Below are 22,502 nucleotides of genomic sequence, written 5' to 3' on the forward strand. Positions count from 1 at the left end.
AGGTAGCCAAATGCATTAACTGTCCTTCAAAATATAGGCTTTACCTGGGTTTCAGTAAACTTGGACTCTACATCAGATACAACATTAACTTAGATATTTCACAGAACCTTCTGGTAAAGTATTCAAATTTAAGTATCTTTCTGATCTTTTGATGGAAAGTTTTCTCTCTATATATATGCTTTAATGCACACGCAAAACATACACACAAGAATGTCATTGGACAATGATATTTTCTTACACTCATCATCTGGCTACCACACTCACAGGGACAGTAACAGGGACAGCCACCTGCCTCTTCATGAAAGGCTCTATTGACTTGGGTGGTTACACAGACTTTTGCAAACCACAGACTTCACAAGTTGCTTTGTATTTGGAAAGATGACCTGGAAATGGGTGTAGGAGAAAGGTTTTTACTAAGGGTAAGATGAATACCTAACTTGTTGTGGCTAAGTTCTGGACAGCCTCAAGTGAAAATCAGATAACAGATAAGGCTTAATTTCCTTTAGTGTTACTTAGGTCACTGTTTACCTGCTTAAGCACATAAGAAAAACACAAAAGTAAAATCACAAAATGTGTACTAATCAGAGTGGGAGGAACAAGGCTTTAGTAAAGCAGGTTTCTTTTTTTCCCCCAATTTGCAAAGGAATAGAATTGTCCACCCTACATGCTACCCTACTAGCTTTTCCCAGCATTTCTCACACACAAAAAAAGCTTTCTGCCTACTTATAAGAATAGGGGTATTCCTTTTACTACATTAAAGTGATCGTTATAAAAGCAGAAATTCTACTAACAAATACAAATTGTCTGAACACGAACATAACTGGTAATCATAGATAAGATGATAAAATAGTCAATAATAAATTCTGAACTTGATGTTGAAAATGCTTTGCAAATATTAACCACCTCCTGCAAGCCCTGTTGCAGCTGGTTTAAGGAAAAAGAGAAAAACAAGAGAATTAGCAAATTAAAATATTTGTTCATGATAAACAGGTAATTAAGGGCAGAGATGGATGAGACTCTGCAATTTCAGTCTAACCCAAAGATTAAATCAAGTTGTATAATGACTAGTCAACCTGCTTCCTTTCTGTTAAACATAGCATTTAGCAGACATGCTGTGTATTTATGGAAAGGATGCATCAGGGAAGCGTGTAGCTCTTGACAATTTGCATATGTTTTTAGGGTGCAATAAACACACAGCCCTGAAAGAGAGCGGTTAAGTTTCATTTATTAAGAGGATCCACCCACTTTTAAAATAACACATGCAAGTATCATAAGATGTACTGCAAGACTGAAATAAGTTTTCTTCCTCATAAAAAAGACAGTACCATAGCAATTTACAGCATCTCTTCAAAAGTGGGACCCAACACATATATGAAATACAACATTTCTTGTTACCCAGTTCTGAATAAACTTTGAGATAATATTCTCACCCTTGTGCAAAACTGTAAACAAGGACTAGAATTTATCATTCTTCTACATCAATTCTAAAGTGGTGCAAGCCTGCCTTAATTTCTGGAGGAATTTTTCCTGTCATCCTCTTGGTTTTTAAACAAAAATTTTTAAAGGAGAAAACTAGATTCACTAATTTTGTCTTTGCATCTCTACTGCAATTGTTTGCATTAATCTGAAAAGTCATTGTCACTCCTTCACATTCAGGAAAATCTTCAGCACATATTTACAGCAATTTCTGGCAATTTGTCTAATCTGGCATCCTGCCCTTGCCATCCTGGCAAGCACCAGATGCTTCAGGGAAAGTGTTAGAAACCCCACAGCAGTTGACAATAACGCAATAACCAGCTTTTTAGGAGGTTTCCCTTGACAGAGCTTTTCTTCATTGGCCACTGAACTACAGTGTGAACACACACATCCATTGAAAGTCATGTGACATCTGCACTTATAAATGACAAATTTCTTTGCCAATCCTGCCAAATATTTTGGCTTAGTGACCTTATGGCAGTGACCTTGAGATATATTAAACCAGCAGTCAGGCTGGAAAAAATTCTTCCCTATAAATGATACATGACTAATAAAAAGAATACATACAGCACCTGAATGAATAAAGTCATGGGAAAAACAACCACCACTTCATTATAGCGTGATTTTTTAGGAAAATGTACAAAATAGAGGATGCATCCAGTGTTTTTTTTGACTTAATACAGGAATACACTTACCACTTTCTGGCCTGAAAGGTAAACTAACAGGTGGACACAGGTTAGGGATGGTGTTCGTCAAATCAACTAAAAGTAAAAAACACAAAATATATGAACAAAATTGCACTTGAAGATTTAAAATGTAATCAATACCTCAGTATTCCCCATATCATTTCCGAGATATGAATGTTGCATCTTCTCACCGTAAGCACCAAGAATAAGAATCTGAGCCTTTTCTGCTATCTAACACTTTTTGTTTATACGTGAAATCAGACATCCCCCAATTTATATATTTATAAACATTCCTACAAACACTTTACAAAATGCAGTTATTTATGAATAACTCATTTCAGTAGTTTTGCTTTTTTTTCCATGCCCTACTCTGTATTCGGTTTCTTGAATCGGAAGAGACATGATATTTTCTGTTTCCTGATTAGCAAACTGGAATTTCTCAAAAGGAGAATTAGGAACAAGGCAGTTTCCAGCAGGAAACTTTTCAAATTAAAATTCAAATAATCATTCATATTTTCCACATATGAAGCTTCTCAGTTGCTAACATTTCCCTTAAACCTTTTGCAATCTTAAATAACAAATAATACCTTGCCCTCATGCAATCATATTATGCAAAACACTTCAACTAATTAAATGAGTTATAAATCCTCTACTATTACCATCCAACAGATGCTGAAGATGAATCTGATTTTTTGTTTGCTTCTTCCACTTTGTATTGTCCATGCATGCAACCAATATAAATGTCTAAATGCTCATGATTTTTACCACTCTCATTGACATTAGGATCCTGGATATAGCCCTAATTCTTCACTATCTCTTTAAAATGCTACCATACATTCACCATTTATTGGACTGCAACCATGACTATACATACCTAGACAAATTGCTCATGAGCAGAGCTGCACACATGTAAACATAACATATTATAAAATGCAGAGACACAAGCACTTTCCTACAAGCAGAAGATGGGGACTAAAACTAAAGACCCCACCTCATAATAACTTCCCACTACGTACTGTAAATTCCTCCTTCAGATTTCACTCATTCTCCCTTTCAGCCTGAGTCTTCTTGTTCCTCTTCCTGGTTCCCAGACCCCCAACACACCAGCACAACTGATACAAATTTTTGTCTGCAAATATCTTTATTTGCATACACATCTGTGCCTTGGTGGAAAAACATCTGAACCTTCCTCACTACATAAGGAAACATCACCGTTTCTCCTAACGCTCCCCCTTTTGCATACACCATGGGCTCCTCTTCATCATTCCTCTGTCTGTGAAACAAGAAGCATCCTTTATTTTTAGATGCTTCTTTATCAACGAGAGGAAAAAATATTCCAAGAAGTGCAAGTGGATCTACGCGTCTGCCGACTCATCCTCTTTAGTTTGCCTTTCTACCGCTCTTCACTCTTCTCTCCTAGTTGTGTCTCAGCTCCTCCTGCCCACAGGCTCCTGACATTGTCTACCTTATCTGGCCTGTTGTTTCCCTCCTATCATGCTAGACCCTCAGACCGCCCTTTGCAAGCCCACACATTGAGAATTTAACAAATCCTGTAAGCTTTCGTGACAGCTTCTCAACTCTGTGCTGCACCTTCTCTTTAGCAAGGGTTGCACCACTAGAGGAAGAAATGGATGCTCTAGTGGGCAGAGTGCCACCGTGGGGCTTGAAAAGTTCCAGAAAAAGTTCATATTTCAGAGACTTCCAGTGTGAATTAGGGTTTTATTTAAGTTCCAACACTGAAAAATGCAGTGCATTGCAAGGATATCTGATTTAGCCCTACACAACTTCAACAGGATATGTATTGGGCATTATATACCCACACTATATGCCTCCCCTTTCTACTCAGATATCAAAATTCTTCTCAACTCTACAAGAAATCAGGGAATTTAAAAGCAGTAAAAAAATGCTCCTGATTACTGTCATTTGGCTCAAATTGTCTCCCTGATTCTGCCAATGTCACCAGACCTGCCCTCATGGGGCCTCCCTGCTTCTAGTGGGGTTCATCTATGAGAGGTAGGAAGTCCAGTGTTGTTCAGTGGACTGTCCAGCCAACCAAAGCTTTCTATGTGTTTCTTCTCTGATCTCTACAGCACTCATTCCTCTCAGTGTTTTAAACCAGAGACATTTCAGAGTTTCTGAGATTTTTCATCTAAATCATCATTTCGATGTTCCAAAATGTCTCCCACAATAACTAAATAACATTCTCTTATGCCATATTAGGCCAAGTATAGATTCTGAAGCCAAAAAAAAAAATCCAAAAAAATAGGAGCTGATGTGATACAGACCTGCACTAACTATTGCAGCCCTCTTCAGAATACCAATTATCTTAATGAACAGTTAAATAGTTGTTCTGAAATGCACATTGCCTTCACCCTATGCTCTGCAAGATGCTATGATGTTTGTTCTGAACTATTCTTTTGCATCAGAGAAACAATAAGATATTTCACTTTGTAAACATCTTTCATTTTCTTCACCCAGTACACAAAAAGATGTTAATCATTAGAATAGTAACTCGAAAAAAGGTAAGTGAAAGCCATTTAGATATTTGCTGTCCATGGAGGTGGTAGCTAGAGAGGACAGGAAAATAAAATTTGTACTTCATCCAAAAATGTCCATTCTGCAGATACCATGGTTACTGCTACGGACAGTCTTCAGTTTGTGCTCAGTTCCAACATGGAATGTGATGAATTTTATATAGGTGTATATACATATATTGTTCTCTTAGCGCAGATGAAATAATGGCTTTCCTATTCTGAGATATGATAAAAGATATTTTCATGACAGCTCTTAGCTTGGAGTTTTGACCCTTGCTATTAGCAACTAAAATGTGTTTTTTCATTCACTTTGATGAAATAACTTCTTGAGTTAATAAAATTACCTCTTGTTTCAGTATGGAAAAGAACATTAATTTTGACTAGATCTAGTTTTGATTCCACTTCAGGAAATAACCTAATGTTTCATAACTTCTCTTCAGTTTAAACACATGATGTCTTCTTGTTGCCTTAATAATACAGTGCTACCTTAGAATATGGCTGCTTTGGTAAAGCAGCGGAATTTTAAATTCTGTAACAAAACCAAACCTTTGAAGCAACCCATCCACACACATTGTTAAACCATAAGCCAAGCAGAGAGAAACAAAGATTGATTTCTTGACCAGGACTGCAAAACAGAACAGAATATGTCTGGATTCCTTTATTGGCCACAATTCTCTCATTCAACCTGAGAAATTCTATAGAGGTATTTCTATTCCTTATCTTTAAAAATTGAGATTAAAATACACTTTTCTTTCTCTCAGACATACTTGTCTGCCTTGTCTGTTTTCTGTGTTTGCAAATGGGTCTGTCACCTGAAAGCTGAAGCTTCTGTGCATTGAAGCTAATTAAGAGGATCCAACATGCAGATACCAGTTGGTAGGGCCACATGCCCTGCAATACTTACCAGGCTTTTGATACCAGCCAAATGGATGTATTCTGACTTCAGCATCTGGCAAACTACAACTTGAAATTTGCCAAACACTTCTTGATTCCTCAGCACATGTCTGAATTCCTAGGCTGTTCAGAGTCAGGCACACAATCTTTCCTCCTGCCAAGGAAATAAATAGTTATAGAAATGAGGAGAAAAAATTCCCATGTTAACAATTTGCATGTTAAAAGAAATTCCACTGACTTGGAAATTAAATGGAAATACCTTAAAAAGGCAGTTTTACCATTAGTAAAAATCCTGTCCCAAAGTCAGAGTCTCTCCTTTGAGCAAGCAGCCCTTTCTGATTAATTCAATCTTGAAAATTAAAAATCTGTATGTATATTGAAACATAGCTCCTACTTAAATCAAAGATAAAAATTATGCCTTGCAAAGAACTAATACAGATATTTCTGTACCTAAGAATTGTAGGCTTTGAAACACAAAGTTTAATTTAAGATTTATTCTAATTCATGTGAAAATTACAACTGAAATTCATCTTGACTACAGTACTAGATGTCTGAAATGCTATAGACAATAAATATTAATCAGATTAACAAAAAGGTGTCAATTTCCTATGTTTAATGCTTTAAAATCCTTAATTTATTTTTAGAACTATTTAAAGAAACTTAAAGTTGTACTCACTAAGACTTCAAATTTCACATGATCATATGGAGGTATGACATTTGTCAACTATTTTTTATTTGCACAGTAATTCCAATGTGGAATACATTGGATTAATTTTTCAACCTACTCTTTTCTGTCTGTGTGAAAAATTTGCCTACTTGCCAAAAAAAAAAAAAAAAAGAAAAACATATTTGAAGTGTTCCAAATTCTCAAGTGAATCATAAAAACAGTACTTTCTAATAAACTCAGAGAGAGTTGGTTAAAATAGAAAGGATTGGGTTGGAAGGGACCTTAAAGATCATCCAGTTCCAACCCCCTGACATAGGCAGGAATGCCGCCCCCTAGACCAGGTTGCCCAGGGCCTCGTCCAGCCTGGTCTTGAACACCTCCAGGGATGGGGCATCCACAGCTTCTCTGGGCAGCCTGTCCCAGTGCCTCACCACCCTCTGAGTGAAGAATTTCCTCCTAACATCTAATCTAAATCTCCTCTCTTTTAGTTTAAAACCATTCCCTCTTGTCCTATCATTATCTGACTGAGTAAAAAGTTGCTCTCCATCCTTTTTATAAGCCCCCTTTAGGTACTGAAAGGCGGCAATGAGGTCTCCCAGGAGCCTTCTCTTCTGCAGGCTGAAGCATGCAACAGTTCTGAAAACAAAGTTGACCATTTTAGGTGCCTGAATCTGAATTGGGAATAAAATATTAAAATTATTTCATTGACTTTTACCTGGAAAGCATCCAATTTTAAACACCTATTGAATACTTTGTTTTAAACAGAGTAATTCCTTTAGAGTCAGTGGAGAGAAAGAAAAGTATCTCCAGAATAGATCTTAGACAACCAAAGCTTTAATGATCCTATAAGTTGTGTTTACGCATGCCTCTGCTGACTATAGAGAGGGCATAGGTTGACAATACCGTTAACTTAGCCATCTCAGGTAAATAAAATATGCGTGTTTGAGTTTTCAAAGACTCTCAGGTCACACATACTTTTAAAGATCTGATTTCTTCTGTCTAACAGAAATGCTACTTAAATGTTACTTAGATGTCTTAAGACTTAAGATAACTTAAATACTAAGGGGTAGAACATAAGCAAATTGCATCCATCCCCAACCACTCTTCCTCACGTAGAGGACCAAAATTTGGAAGCAGAAAAGTTCAGAAATACAAGAAAATGAAAAGTCTAAGTTACCCCAAACTGCCCATGGACATTGTGTGCTTAACCTGCATTTAAACAGGAATATTTAGGTTTCTAATTGAGCTGTCTTAGGCCTTAAAAGAAAAAAATGAAACAACAGAAAATTTCACAAAAAGTCAACAAGCATATCGGAAGAGGTGCTGATAAATAAGAAATAACAGTTTCGTACAGTTTTATCAGTTTGAGCATCATGCTTTTGGAACTGCAGCCTCTTAAGGACTCATTTTCCTAGTAATTTCTGCTATGGTGAATGTGTTATTGGGCTGAACTTCTAAGGAACAGTTAAGATCACTCGAAAAGATGTTAGGAAGGGTTGGGTAAGATTCACTAAGGTTTTTAAAGTTGCAGTTCATAGGAAAAGGATGGTAAAGTTTGGAATGCTGAAGATTTAAAATATTTATAATAATAATAATAATAATAACAGTGAAAAAAATACCTGACAGCTGAGAGTCATTAAAAAAGCCAAATCCTGTGCAACAGGGGTCAGCATCACACCAACGCTCACACTCAAAAAAGCTGGGAATAGAAAAATATTATTACTTTTATTATCATTAATAATTTTTCTCTGTCCTAGAGAAGGAGAGATAGGATATTGCACAGGGAAGAAACACCAAGAACCTGTAGAGAAGCTCTGCATGATAAGACTGCCTCATGGTTCTTCATACTTCAGAGATACTTCCACATATTTCCGTTTTTTAGATGAAATTACATTCAATCAGTATACATCTACCAGATTACATCTAGTAATTTACATGAATATTTTGATAACTGCCTTAAAAGTATCAGCATAAATTTATTTTCTGCTAAGAGATTTAACTGGCCAAGCAGCAATTTAGTAGAAGTATAAGTACTAAATCACACATATATAATTTATAATTAATTACACACCTTATCATTTATACCTCAATTACAAATTTCCTTTAAATCATATGCCATTTTTGTTTGTTAAGTATTCTCACATAATGCTGTTCTTGTATCATCTGATCCTGTTCATCTGCATAACATTGCCTTGGTATTTCAGGCACGGTTAAAATTCCAGCAAAAGCAAAGAAATAGTCATGTCCTACCCATCTGAAACTGCTTTTCTGCTCATGTCGGTCTTATTCCTCACTGAGATTCCCATTACTTTCTGGAATGGTACACGTGTGTAGAAGCTCTTCACAGAACTTTTCAGAGTAACTGGCACAAAAGAAAACCAAAATCAGGAAAAAATCACCTTTTATTTCTAATTTATGTATGCTCGTCAAGTAACAACATGGTAAGTATAAAGCTTACATTCCTGTGCTACAATGACCTTAGTAAATTAAAAGACATTTTTACACTGTCACAGTAAACGTAGGAGAGTTAAGCCTGAAGATGCACAAAATTCCAACAAGTGAAGTCTCTAAAAGCTGATCAAAGTACTCTGCCAAGGAAAGACTTCTAACTAAGGACTTTGGTTTTGGATCTGTATTGACAGGAATACATCATTTTGGTCCAAAAAAATGGATCACAGCTCCAGATGGGAAGAATCCAGTATGTATGCTCATGTATTATTGTATTTTTGGCACCCCCAAAAGTCACAGTTTAATCATTGCATTCAGTGGATCTCTATGCTATTTTGTTTGCTTGTTTGTTTTCAGCAAACGTATAGCTTCCTGCACAGCGATAACAGGCTTATTTGTCTCAGTTTCCTCATGTGAGCAATATAAGAAAACCACTGAAATCCCCACACATTCAAAGAGTGGAGATTAGAATCCTTGTCTATAACACTGGATTTGCTCTTTTTTTAAAAAAAATAAAATAAATAAAAAATTACACTCAACAAGAATGCATTTAGATAAATATGCTTTCACTTTTTAACTACCATGGAAATTTTGATGGTAGAAAATGGAATTGTTGCTATCCCTATGACTGTCTGGTTTCACCCACATTATAAAACCACCTAATACCTGAGACAGATTATTTGAGCTACACTTGGCCTCTCTGAACTGGGAATAACCAAGGCAGAGAATTAAACTTGTAGTTAATATCACTGAAGTATAATCACCAGCACTTTGAAGAAGACACCACTCAAAGAATTGCTAACTGCAGAAATGAAAAGTCACACCAGGACAGCCTGGCCTTCACTTGCAACATCACATCCCAGCACTAATTTATACATTCAGACTTTTTTTTTTTCTCAGAGTCAAGAGCCAGCTTGCATTGCCAAGGTTACAGCACACATACATTCAAATCCCATAACTTACCTATTTTTCGATACAATGCCTGTGGTTGCCAGGGTAGGACGGTACGACAGTTTTCTGGTAGCTGGTCAATGCTGCCATCACAAATTTGTGCTGCTGGATACAGGGTACACACAAAGTATGTGTCTGTGGCATTTTGAAGATCTGCCATTTGACAAAATTCATCTTCTTGTGCACAACCTAGGAGGCAAAGTCACTAAACTTTAGACACACTAGGGTTTCCTTCCTCTCTCTTCAATGTACTTCATGCTATCAATCAGCAAATAACTGAAAATGAGAATTTCAATATTATCCTATTACAGTGCAAGAGAAATGGGGACAGATTCTGTTTCTAGTTACAATGAAGAGCAAATTTACTTGGGGAGCACAGAAAAGGAGCTATACCACAGCTGATTGGAAAGATGTTCTCCAGCTGTGACAAGCATTAGTTCAGTGTATTGGTGCCACTGACACTGTGACTTGAAGATCTGTATTTTTTTTCTTTTTAGTAAATTTGACATACAAACTATAATCAAGAAAACCTCTGTATCGCTTGTTGGTGTCTTACTTTAAAGAATAAAAAGGACAGTAAAGTTAAATATTTTCTAAAATGTTTTATGAATTGTTTGCAAACAATTTCTGAAATGTTCATACATAACAAAAATAACTTTTCCAGAATCAACTGTTCAATGCATTTGCTTGCAAAAATTTGCATTGAAATTTGCTCCAAGGTAATAAAGCACTTTCAGAAAAGAAACGGAGTAGTCAAACCCATTTCTTAACTGCTGTGGCAATGACTTCTGTAAATGTGTGCGTCAATGCTTAATTTTAGACAGGCATATCTTTACTGACTTCTTACAGTGATCTTTGTGCACTGTCTAATGCTCTCACTTCTGCCTTCCTGGTAGTCAGAGCTAGAAATTCTTCTCCATTTATCATGTCAAAATCTACTTCATCATTAACCCCAAAATATCTGTATTTTTCACTAGTTGGAAAACTACATTTCAAGAATAGCAAAGTATTGCCTATGCTGCCTAATCTTCTACTATTCTTGCCCATAACATATTTATAGAATATTAATAATTATTATAGAATCATAGAACCATAAAGGTTGGAAAAGACCTTCAAGATCACCTAGTCTAACCATGAATGATGGGTACCCTTTCTGCCACAGTAGAAGATGATCATGAGGGGGCCCCAATAGCAAATTCAATATAGCTGGCTTCCACGAAAATTTTGTGGTTTTCCCCTGAAAAATATCTAGGTCCATATCTAGGTTTTATTATTATAATTATTGTAATTATATTATAATAATTATAATTAGTATTATTAGAATTATTATAATACCTATATTCTGTAGAAAGATTTAGGTTAATTATCTCCTTACTATCTTACAAAATAACTGTCTGCAAGATATCTTACGTGTGAGACACCAAAGCACCGCTTCCTCCGCTGAGTACTTCTGCCTGAAAACCCAGTACTGCTGGTAAGGAATTGAATAGTTTGGGTTGCTTCGTATCTGGCTGTTGTCCATTAGGTAGAAAAGATCCTTTGTGGAATCTGAGATTCAAACAAACAAACAGCTCAAGCCCACAAAAGTTATGGTCTGGAATAAATTAAATTTATTTACATATAAAATTTTGTCTTTCAAGTAAAGCAGCTGCAACAATTTTGTAATGTTAACATCACCAAAGGTTCCAACCTTTGGTGGAATAGTCCAACCACAATTAGTGATGTTTGTGTAGGCAATGCTTCCTTGTTGAACTGCACTGAACAACACGGCATTGCCAGAATATTTCCACCACCAAAAAATAAAAAAAATAAAAAAATAAATCACAGCTTCTAGAAATAAGAAGGCTCTACTCTGTCATGCAACACATCTGTCTAACAATGAAGTATGATTCCTCAGAAGATGTTTATAATATCTTGATCAATCTACTTTTATTGATCCAAAATGCAGCAGTTTCCTTAGTTTCCTTATATTTCCTTGGGAAGCTATTACACCTCTCAATTACATGTTTTCTTAACAAGCTTAATATCTATTTCAGATATTTAATGGTATTTCTCCTAATTCATGCTACCACTGACCATATTAAATATCTCCTTTGTCTTCTGCCTGTGATCTTTAGACATGTATACACTGCTCTGCATCTCTTCAGCTCCCTCTGAAACAATCACAGGTAGTTCAGGCTGTTTTAAAATTAATCCCTTTAAATAAGGGTCCTAGAGCAATATTCAGAGAAATGGACACTCTTGCAAATTTCTTCATAAACACCTTTCTATTTATGAAATGTCATCAGCAGGTCTCATCACCAGGTACTCTGGCATTGTGAGAGTTTCTTGCTGTTTAACCACAGATGAATTGAAACAGCCAGACAAAAATGAATATAGAAAATCAAAGACAAATAACTGCAGCTGAAATGCCAAAGAATGTACTGACATGCTGTGAGTGCACAATCATTTTGTATTTCTATCAGAAAATAGAAAAGAGACATTACCATGTGCTCTAAGCACGATCACCAAGTAATTAAAAACTCTATAGACATTTTCCCAAATGTATCCATAACTTTTCCGAGAAGGTGATTTATAAGTCTCATTACCTTTCAAAGCTCAACGTCAACCTTCAGTTTCCCTTAAAACTATTTTTGTCATGACTAAGCTTAAAGCATGGAGAAAGAAGATGAATACCTTGCATAACTTTGAGTTTTAATGATATCATCAGCCACAGCAAGGAAAAGGAGAGCCCTGAGGGCTCCGCTCATGCCTTGGCAGGTAAATGCAAGAGAATTTCACCCACTGTATTAAGTGCAATTATTTCTCATGTTGAAGTCTAGACTTTAAAAATACCACTGATTGTATAGGAATGCCACTAGATAAACAGACATTTTTGTTTACCTTCCATTCAAATTACAGGTTTACTTTCCATTCCCTTCCATTCAAATTACAAAATCATCAATTCACTTTGTGTTATGATTTTACGTGTAATAAGCCATATGCTCAGGCATCCGCCAAGGCTCCTCAGCAAAGATTTAAGTTCATCAGAGACAAACCAATATGTTCTCATCAAACTCCACTGCTCTCCTTGTTTTAGGATAGGATTGCTGAAGGCCCAGAGGAATGCTATTAAAGTAATACAAATTATTTTGTACATACAAATCACTTAGTATAACCATGAGCAGACCCTGGAATAACAGAGTCTCTAACTTTGAAGAAAGACTTGTGATTGCAATTTTGTCCTTACTTCCTCTAAGTGTTGCATTTACAGTCGTATCACCAGTAGAAGTAGATATGCCCATGTACCCAGGCTAAGGATTTGATCCCTGGGTTTATGCCTTTTTTTTCCTCAGCCAAATAATATTTCCTATGTCTTTACAGTTTAATGAATCTAAGAAGGTTTTAACTCTTTCTCATTTCCAGACTGGCCTGTGAAAGTAGAAAACCAGAAAGACATGAGGTCCTTGCAGGAGTCAAACTTTTCAAACATCATTCCCAAAAAATGTATCAGATTTTCCACCCAAAAGAAGTCCCTTTTACTTAAATACCTACACCATTACGGTACATATATGACAATACGTGATATTCTCTGGTTAAATTCTGCACCTCCCTCTGTTATCTTCTCTATCTGCCTTTACTATAATACCTGATAATGTTAGATCATTCTCTGTCTTCAAAGCAGTAGCATCACACACAGAGGTTTTAGGCCGGGTGACCATATCGGAGCCTGAAATGCAACAGGAATTAAAGAGCACAATAATTCAGTTCACCTTTCTTCCGCAAGACAAGCTCATCCTTGGTTCCCTAACTTTAGCAAACGTTTTAGAGTAAAGCGCACTGATTAGGAAAACTCCTTATTTAGTTTCTCCAACCTATGAATCGAAAATGAGTAACAGCATCTGCTTGTAACCTTATAGGCAGAATTTAACCCAAAATACCCTGTTTGGAGGATAAAAGCAAATGCCATACCCACAATCACTATGCAAAAGCATTTAGATGCTGTGTGTGTTTCTAGGGCAGTAGCCCAAATAATTTGTGCAGGTCCTGCTATATATGCTGTGACATTCAGAGAGTAAATTTACAAAAAACAACACATACAAAATGATCATGCTAATAAAGGTAATCTGCCCAGTTACTTGTAAAGGTCCAAATTATTATGGTACCTTGGACACTGGTAGGTCAAAGGCAAGTGTTTCCACAATACCATTTTTCACAGTCATTAAAAGCAATAAAACATATCCTCAGACAGCGGAATTTACCCAAATTTCATGAAAGTTATTGTAGTAGAATTACTCTAGATTACACCCACTCCTACTGGAAAAGACTTCCAAGTAGTGTCTGATTTTGAACAGTACAAAATAAAGCAAGACACTTCCAGTTTAAACAAGTGGTATTCATAGAACAGACAGCTGCCACTGCCTGTAGTTCATTATTAGCTTTTATAACAAGCCCTGTGAGATAACTCACCTCTCCACAGATAAACCTGTTGAAAAGTGGTAAAATTTCTCTCTTCCTCTTCTGCCAGCTTAGAAGCTAATAAAGAAAAAAAAAAAAAAGGAAAAAAAAAAAAGTGTGTTAGAACAGTTGTTAAATAGGTAGCACTGAATTGCTCAGAAATTACATTATAAAAACACATTACTAGACTACATTTCACCTTATTTACAGTGCAAGACCCTAAGAAGGATTCAGGTGTCTGAGTGCTAATCTGAGTCATGGGGACCAAGGTTTTATCTTGTTTTCTATCATTGCTTTTTCTTGGGCATATCTCTTTCTGTCTTTGCTCCACGGTTTACATTTCTTTAAGATAATTGACTTGAATCTGCCTAAGTTAAATACTGGAAGTGTTACAGGGTAACCTATTAGAAGCAACATATTCTTGACTTTCCTTAATATTGCCACAGAGAAGTGTAAGAGGTCCTTCTAACAATGCACCTTATTAGGGAGGTCTTATTCTCTTATGGTTGTACAGGCAGGGATTTACTTGAGAAAAAAAAAAAAGCACTGAAGTACAAGAGCAGGCTGGTGGAACAGGCAGACTCAGTAGAACAATTAAATAAAAGTAATGTAAATTGAGTTAATTCACTGACATACTTCCACTGAACACTTGCCCTCCCAGGGTGAAGGAAAACGTCATCTCTTTTTTGTCATAGCTCATGCCTTCGCATATTCCTTCTACGACAGAAGTTGGATTCCAGCTATTTTCATTGCAGATCAGCACATCTGGGGAGCTCATCAAACTACAAAAAATGGTACCTAGGTTCAGAGGAAGAGAGAGTTGTGTCACTGCCGTAACACTGTGCATCTACACAGAAGTTTTCATCCAAGCATCCCAACACTTTCTCCAAATGCCAATTGAACCTGCATCACTGAGAGAGCTACTCATTAATATTGACAACTAAAAACAGAAAATCAAAAACAAACTTTCAATTTGGAGTTCAAAGGTTAGATGTTCATACATAAAACAAACATTTGTAGCCTGTGTTCCAGAGAGTTCAAGCACATACTGTTACCACCTAATAAAATATTACTATTATCTGATAATATTCAACAGGGTTGCCAGCACTTTGAAGCGCCACAGAGATATGTTCAATCCTTTGGCAGTCTTAAAATCTTGGGCTCTGAACCAATAAAGTACTTCATTAGTATATTTTTACTGGGATGGTTTCCTGGTTTGGTGCCTGAATTCAGTCAGTACAGCCTGAATATCCCCCAGCATCGCAGCACAAGTCAGGAGAACCAACGCATTCAGAGATGAGGTCTTCTGCTTGTGATCAGTCTGTCACCATAACATCTAGACAACATCTAAACCCTTGCTTTGTTCTTGCTGACACAACTTACAATGCAGTGTTGTTGGGTTTTATTTTTTATTTTTTATCAGCTGGGTTCTTGAGATATTGATTTTTTTGTTGTTGTTGTTCGTTGTTTACAAAATGCTACTTCAACTAATGCATTCACCTGTATTATTGATCCAGCTCTATAACATTTATGTTTCCACACCTCATTCTATGCTCACAAAAAGGGAAACTACAAGCATTTGATGGTAACTGTATAGAAGAACATGACATTACAAGATCAGATAGAATATTTTGATGGAAACGAATATGAGATGTCAAAATGGAAAACATTTTCCTGGAAAGAAATCCATGATTAGCTGCCACACAAAACTAAAGTACTTGCCACACAGCAGCCAGTAGCACATGTTTGGGTTTGTAAGAGCCCATCTAAAAAGTTGAGACAATTAGAACTTCACCTTGAGACAATTAGAACTTCACCTTTTCTACAACAAATGCCCCTTCAGTGGGAAAGCTGTATGATCTAGAAAAGAAGCTACAAAAAGTAAGCACTGAAATTAAGTGCTTAAACTTGCTGGCAGAAATCTGGGCTCTGCCGAGGTCCCATCTCTGCCAGGCTCTGTCCATCCAACTCCCACTTGCTCTGTATCCTAGCTAGACACATGGATTTAGGAGATTATAGCTTTTTTGCATGTAATAATTTGACATAAAGCTCTGTTTAGCATCCTGTTTTCGTGCTGTAAAAGGGAAGCTGATTTACATTTACACTACAAGCACTTTGTAGGCACCATATTAATTCTCCCACCAGCTGAAAGGCACTAACTCTCAGCAACAAAGCTGTATGAAGTAAGGAGAGAGGCATTTTCAAAATGATTTATCTCATCTGAATACAGATGCCTAAAGCAGGTCAAAAGAATTATCCTTTCAAAATGTCCATTTCTCTCCAAGAGCAGCTTGCTACTTCAGGCCTTTATCTGTACTGCTCCAGGCCAAGTCCTGGGCATTACTCAAATCTGCCAACAACAACAAAACGTGATGCAGAGGCATGTGTAGAGCATCCAAAAATGAGCTCTACCCACTGTTGGTTGATAGTTTTTTAACCTACTTGTTTATGTTGGTTTTCTACTGCAGAATTTTTAATTTTGCAGTGTTTAGACAATACCTCCTTCAAGGGCAATCTGACTCAAGATGAAGCCATCACAGCAAGAGTCCCTGCTGCAAGTCTGCCGGCAGAAGAGCTGAGCATCCGTCAGAGATGTGCTGGCTGCTGAGAGCACCATGGACTGATACACACCAGAAAGCACATTCTGAAAACTAGTCCTTTCGAAGGTTTTGAGTCCAGATGAGTTAAATTCTTGTGCTGCATAGACAGAAGAGGAAAGAAATGTTCAAAAGAGCTCAGGAGGAGATGTGATGATTTCAGATTGCCTGCTGACTGGAGTTAGTTGAAAGTTTTATGATAAAAGTTCTGCCTTAAAAATCCTGTTCTGGACTTTGAGTTTCAAATGCAAGATAACATTACCGAACAGTTTGGTGCAATTACAGTTGTGAAGCTAGCCAGAATATATTGCCATTGAGGAATTGTACCAGAAAAGGTCTCCTAAATCAATGTACCCAAGAATGCTGGTAATACTCCAGTTTCAAGTATTATATTAATAACTCCCAGGTATAAATGAAACAGACTTATTTGGGTAAAAATGTAAACTGGTATTTCACCAGTAGACCTAAATCTGCAATTAAGGCTTCTGTTGAAATGTCTTCTGTTGAAATGTCACATACATAAGAGGACAATTCATTTTATCCTGAACCTAACTAGCAATATCAACAGAAATGTAGAGAAGACCTGATATCAAGATGTTATATTGATTGCAACAAACTCAGAGGAGTTGTCTTTTTTCAGGTGAGACTTAGCTCTCTACTTACATTATTATTAATAAATGACAACTCAGAGATTTGGATAACAGTAAGAGGAAACCAGTGACAGCAGAGTTCTGACTCAAACCCTACCGCATCAGTTGTTTTGCATTCAGTTGTTTTTGTACTGCATTCAGTTGTTTTGTTTCAAATTTGGCATGAGGCTCAAAGCTGGACACAGGTGAGCTGGGATAGTCAAAGGTATCAATCACACAAAACATACATTGTCACTTTCATTATTTCAGATGAATCACTGAGATTTTACTGGAGAGCAGGGTATTTCTAGGCTGGTGTATTAGTAAGACAATTTATAGAATCATAGAATCATAGAATATCCCGAATTGGAAGGGACCCATAAGGATCATCAAGTCCAACTCCTGGCACCGCACAAGTCTACCCGAAATTTTAGACCATGTGACTAAGTGCACAGTCCAATCTCTTCTTAAATTCAGACAGGCTTGGTGCAGTGACTACTTCACTGGGGAGCCTGTTCCAGTGTGCGACCACCCTCTCGGTGAAGAACCTCTTCCTGATGTCCAGCCTAAACTTCCCCTGCCTCAGCTTCACACCGTTCCCGCGGGTCCTGTCACTGGTGATAACAGAGGATAGGTCACCTGCCTCTCCACTCCCTCTCGCGAGGAAGTTGTAGACTGCGATAATCAAAATGAATATAAATTGTTATTGATATAGAAGCTGGTCAGTAATAATACCTTATATAGTTAAGCAACAAAATGTTTAATAAACAATATCGCAATGATTTATAATAGAATAACACATTGGATACTCAGCTTTTTTGTGGAACTCTCTGCTGAAAAGCCATTAAAGCAACTTTCGAAAACTACATGCACTACATGATTTCAAAAAACTACATTTCTAGGGACCAAGCCATGAAGGGAAGATTTACTGAGTTTTTCTGGCTACCACTTAGCATTAAGCTCTGAACAGAAAGTTGTCATCTTGAACAAAGATGTTCCTCCATGCCATCATGATTCTACACAGAACTACAAGCTTCGGCACAGCAGTCTAACATCAGATCGATTTGCATCTGGTACCTTTCTTCAAATAGACCATCACTGCATCTCCTTCTGGGTTCCTGATATAAAGCATGCAGCTGAGACGACCAACACGAGTGGCAGCAGGGTTCCCCAAAACACCTTGCACCTGGGACAAAACAGGCAAGCACAATAAATGCAATGTGACCAATTTTCTCTACCACAACACATTTTCCTTAGTTGTAAACAGAGGGAACAATTAGCATACACAGTTTATAACCACCACAGCTTGCTGTGGCCCAGTGTGGATGCTTTTTAGTCTGCAAAACTGAAATCCCAACTGATCTTCAGTGCCACTTCACTGTGTTTACAAAGTAGTGAGTAGGAAGCTGTTAAAGTGCTGAGGAGCAGATGACTCAAACCCTTGACAAGTGGAAGGGACTAATAAATGAGGACTGCCTCCGATGATCTGATTACTGACCTGGATACTTCTAGTTTTGACTATTCAGATAAAATCCCTTTTAAGTTAGCCTGATTTCCAGACTGTGGGCGCTCAGCAGGTTTTAAGAACAGAAGTGCTGTGTGGTGTTTCATGCAAACACTGAGGCATTCAGATGTCACTTTTAAGACCATTTGGGTCTAGCTTCTTTACCAACTTGCAGAAATCTATTACTGCCACAATGAAGAACAACGTACAAGGAGTCAGGTAATGGTCTGCCTTTCTTCTATGATGTCTTCTAATTATATTGAACCTACAGTTTTATGACAAACACAGATTTTTAAGTATCATCATTTTTACCAATCCAGAGGTGGTACAGTTGAAGTTGACTTCAGTGGCGCTATATAATTCACATACAACTTCAGAACCAGCAGGGGTTACAGTGACAAAACTGCATGCTTCTTCCTTCTCACAGTCTGAAAAGCAAGAAATAAACCATAAATTTCCTAGCATTTCATGTGTATAATTTCTGCGCCAGTTTCCTGTTTATTGCCATTTACCCAATTTTTCATGCCTCTATCAGACTGCAAGCACATGAATTTCATTAGCCAGATGAACCTTAGCTTTTAACCATTTTAGTATAGATTAGATTTTTAAGTTAAATGCTGCAAAAACTTGTTTGGGCATTCTTCACCTGATGATACAAACAGATGAGTTAGGTCTAACCACCTAACCAAACATTTATTGTCTGCTGGATAATTTTGCCTGAGGAGGGCAGGGAAGACTTATACAAACCACTTAGCATATCTGCTCAAGACAGTAACTGCATGGCAAAGAGGTTGTGGTCAATATTGGCGTGATAGGAAGGAGGGAAACACTGAATTCTGAAATCATGATGACCAGTGTAAGGGACCAAGCAGCCATCCCCTTCTGTGGTTAGGAGTGGTTGAAGATCCTTCTTCTGCCCATACACTTATCAACCCAACACCACTAATGTGCTCCCACAGCTCTGCTCCTAAAACAGGAGCAAAACTGTTTCCTTTATTTAGGAAATAAAGATGTTTTCTTTAGTATAAAATCAAGCAGCTTAGACCAAAACACCATCAGAATGAGGGCTAAACTGTCTGATTTTCATGGGAGCAGAGAGGGGAGGGTTAACCCCTACCCTTCAATGAGAATCTCAACAGTAATATTTTAGAGTAGTGTTGCCATTTGACAGTGAATATAAGCACATATGCTAATTATCCACAAAGGCTTTGCTGCCCAATTTTATATATATATATATTTTTAAAAGGCCATCACATAGCATAGTATAGCTCATAATGAAAATACGGACTACATGCACTGAATTAAATCACTTGCCAAAAGGGCATCTTTTCCTCCCTAAGTTCATGCCTGGAGTGCCTTGTTCACTGGCTTGCTTTTAAGGTTCTCCAGTTTCAAAGGAAAGTGCAAGAAACCTTACACTAACTAGATAGGAGATGATCTGGTGGATGAAAATCATTCTAGTAGCACACACAAGGCTTCACAGATTCACCTCTTGGCATGAGACGACCACTCCAACTAGACCAAGGCATGTGATACAAAGCCAGTGACTATGAGATTTCTGTGATATTTGCCCAGGCCACCTGTAGTATTACAGCCAGGGTGCTTTTATTTTGAATGCAACACCTCTGCCTCTCTTGACAGGCCTGAAGCACTAGGAGACACAAGGCAAGGCACCCTGAAAGCAGTGCACTGATTCCCTGTAGTTTTAGATGAGACTTTGAAAGACTAAATTTTGAATCAATATAAACCAATAATATGATGTGTCCAAATGCAATACAGTACGTACACTGTGAGAATTGACAGAGGAATACTTCTGCACTCCTTACTATATCCTTCTGATGCAAGCAAGGTTGTTTATTCCTCTTTTATATGTCAATCAGTTAATTTGGAAAGAAGCAAAGATCTTGGTTTTCACATGTGCTGAACACCTAATCCTTTTCTTGTCTGCACATCTGGAAAATCTGATGAATGTTTCCTGGTCTGAATCTTGGCTCTCATCCATATTGTAAACTGGATTTAAACTCAGATGACTTGCCTAAAGTGGTACATAAAGTCAGAAGACTTCTTTTAGAAAAAAGAGCAACCTCTTCACTGAAACAAGGTTAGCAAAAGTTGTAAATACTCTGCAGCGAATTGGCACTGAACTGCAAGAGACATAGTTCATCTAGGAATTAATTATAAGTTCATCATACAAAAGGATTATAATTTGCTACGGCGGGTTCTGTTGTCCGTACGGATTTTCTGAGAGTTTTCCTCACCTGAAATGCATTGAAAAGCTGGACTTTGCAGGCCTCTCCTGAATGACTGAGGTTGAAGAATTTGAGCATCTTCTGACCCATAAAGAAGTTTGGAGGCAGGAACTCTCTCAAATCTTCTGAGCACTTAAAAAAAAAAAAAATCAGTTTCCATGATGCAGAGATACAAAGAGACTTTACCTAGAAATAAAAATTCAAGACTTTTATAGGGGAAGACATTTGCTCGTAAAACCATGTACCCTAACTCCAAAGATAACACAGGAAGCACTAGGACTGAGGATATAATTTCTATTCTGCAAAAACAGCATCACAAGATCTTTCAAAACCTGTTAGCCAGAAGTGGCCTGGGAGTTTATATTCAAGTGAGACTGTTCTGCCAACAGCAGACTGGTTATCTCCCATCTCCTATTACTTGTTCATGGCACAGAACCAACTATTGAGTCAACAGGGGAACCAACTTTCTGCAAATCAGTCACTGAAATAAGAGTCAGATGTGACAGAACTTGGCTAGAAAGGAAATCTAGGAGCTTATTATTCATGTATAGGAGCACATCATCAGTGTTCTCTCCTAACTTTAAGCTCAGGGATGCCTCCCAGGTAATATAGCCAGCATGCTCCTTTTTCACTCCTTCACCAAACATTTAACTCTGGACTGTTGCTTGACTTCACTCTCTCTGACTTGGATCCACTGCACATGAGTGTAAGGAAGTCCAACAAGCAACACTGTTCACAAACTGGGAAATGCTCATGGGGTCTACAGATGCAAAACCCAAAGGTCACCAAATGGGGCAAGGTATTCAATTTAAGCTCCAGAAGGTATGGCCCTGGATGTACCCTCAAGAAGATTATAGCCTAGTGAAGGGACACAGAGCAGCATCACCAGCACCCTGCTCAGACTGATATTACCTCTATTAACAATTTTTGGTACAGTGTGTCCTTCAGCTGAAAAACTAATACCTTTCAATGTGCACAATACACTAAGGAGAAGGGAAGAATGTGGTGACTTAGCTTCAACCCTGTATTGTCCAGGCTTCTGCTCAAAATGTCCCAAAATCATAAAGCCATAGAATCATCTATGTTGGAACAGATCGTCAAGATCATCAACTCCAACCAACAACCTCACATACCAAGTCCTATCACTAAACCATTTCCCTAGGTGCCATGTCCACGCGTCTCTTAAATACCTTCAGGGGTGGGGACACCACCACTTCCCTGGGCAGCCCATTCCAATGCTTGACCACCCACTCCATGAAGAAATTCTTCCTGGCATCCAACCTACACCTCTCCTGGTGCAACTTGAGACATTTTGCTCACATCCTATCACTTGTCACCTCAGAGAAGAGACCAACACCCTCCTTACTGCAGCCTCCTTTCAGATAATTGTAGAGATGGTGTCTTCCCTTCAGTCTCCTTTTCTCCAGACT

At 37.6% G+C, this 22,502-nt stretch overlaps 1 protein-coding gene across 2 annotated transcripts in view; it reads right to left on the minus strand.

Moving 5' to 3' along the window:
* Nucleotides 1-22,502, minus strand: part of TG (thyroglobulin) — a 165,930-nt gene that overhangs the window by 88,600 nt on the left and 54,828 nt on the right. For both annotated transcript variants that reach the window (XM_083827078.1, XM_083827077.1), the window contains 13 exons: nt 21,082-21,204; nt 19,136-19,251; nt 18,397-18,505; nt 16,593-16,790; nt 14,730-14,891; nt 14,106-14,171; nt 13,285-13,365; nt 11,067-11,204; nt 9,669-9,845; nt 8,508-8,619; nt 7,877-7,956; nt 5,601-5,744; nt 2,172-2,237 (listed from right to left, as the gene is read on the minus strand). In XM_083827078.1, the coding sequence (XP_083683204.1) occupies nt 2,172-2,237; nt 5,601-5,744; nt 7,877-7,956; nt 8,508-8,619; nt 9,669-9,845; nt 11,067-11,204; nt 13,285-13,365; nt 14,106-14,171; nt 14,730-14,891; nt 16,593-16,790; nt 18,397-18,505; nt 19,136-19,251; nt 21,082-21,204 (1,572 nt within the window). The remainder of the gene's footprint in view (nt 1-2,171; nt 2,238-5,600; nt 5,745-7,876; nt 7,957-8,507; nt 8,620-9,668; nt 9,846-11,066; nt 11,205-13,284; nt 13,366-14,105; nt 14,172-14,729; nt 14,892-16,592; nt 16,791-18,396; nt 18,506-19,135; nt 19,252-21,081; nt 21,205-22,502) is intronic.

This window comes from Anser anser, assembly GCF_964211835.1.
Source record: "Anser anser genome assembly, chromosome: 2".
NCBI lineage: Eukaryota > Metazoa > Chordata > Aves > Anseriformes > Anatidae > Anser > Anser anser.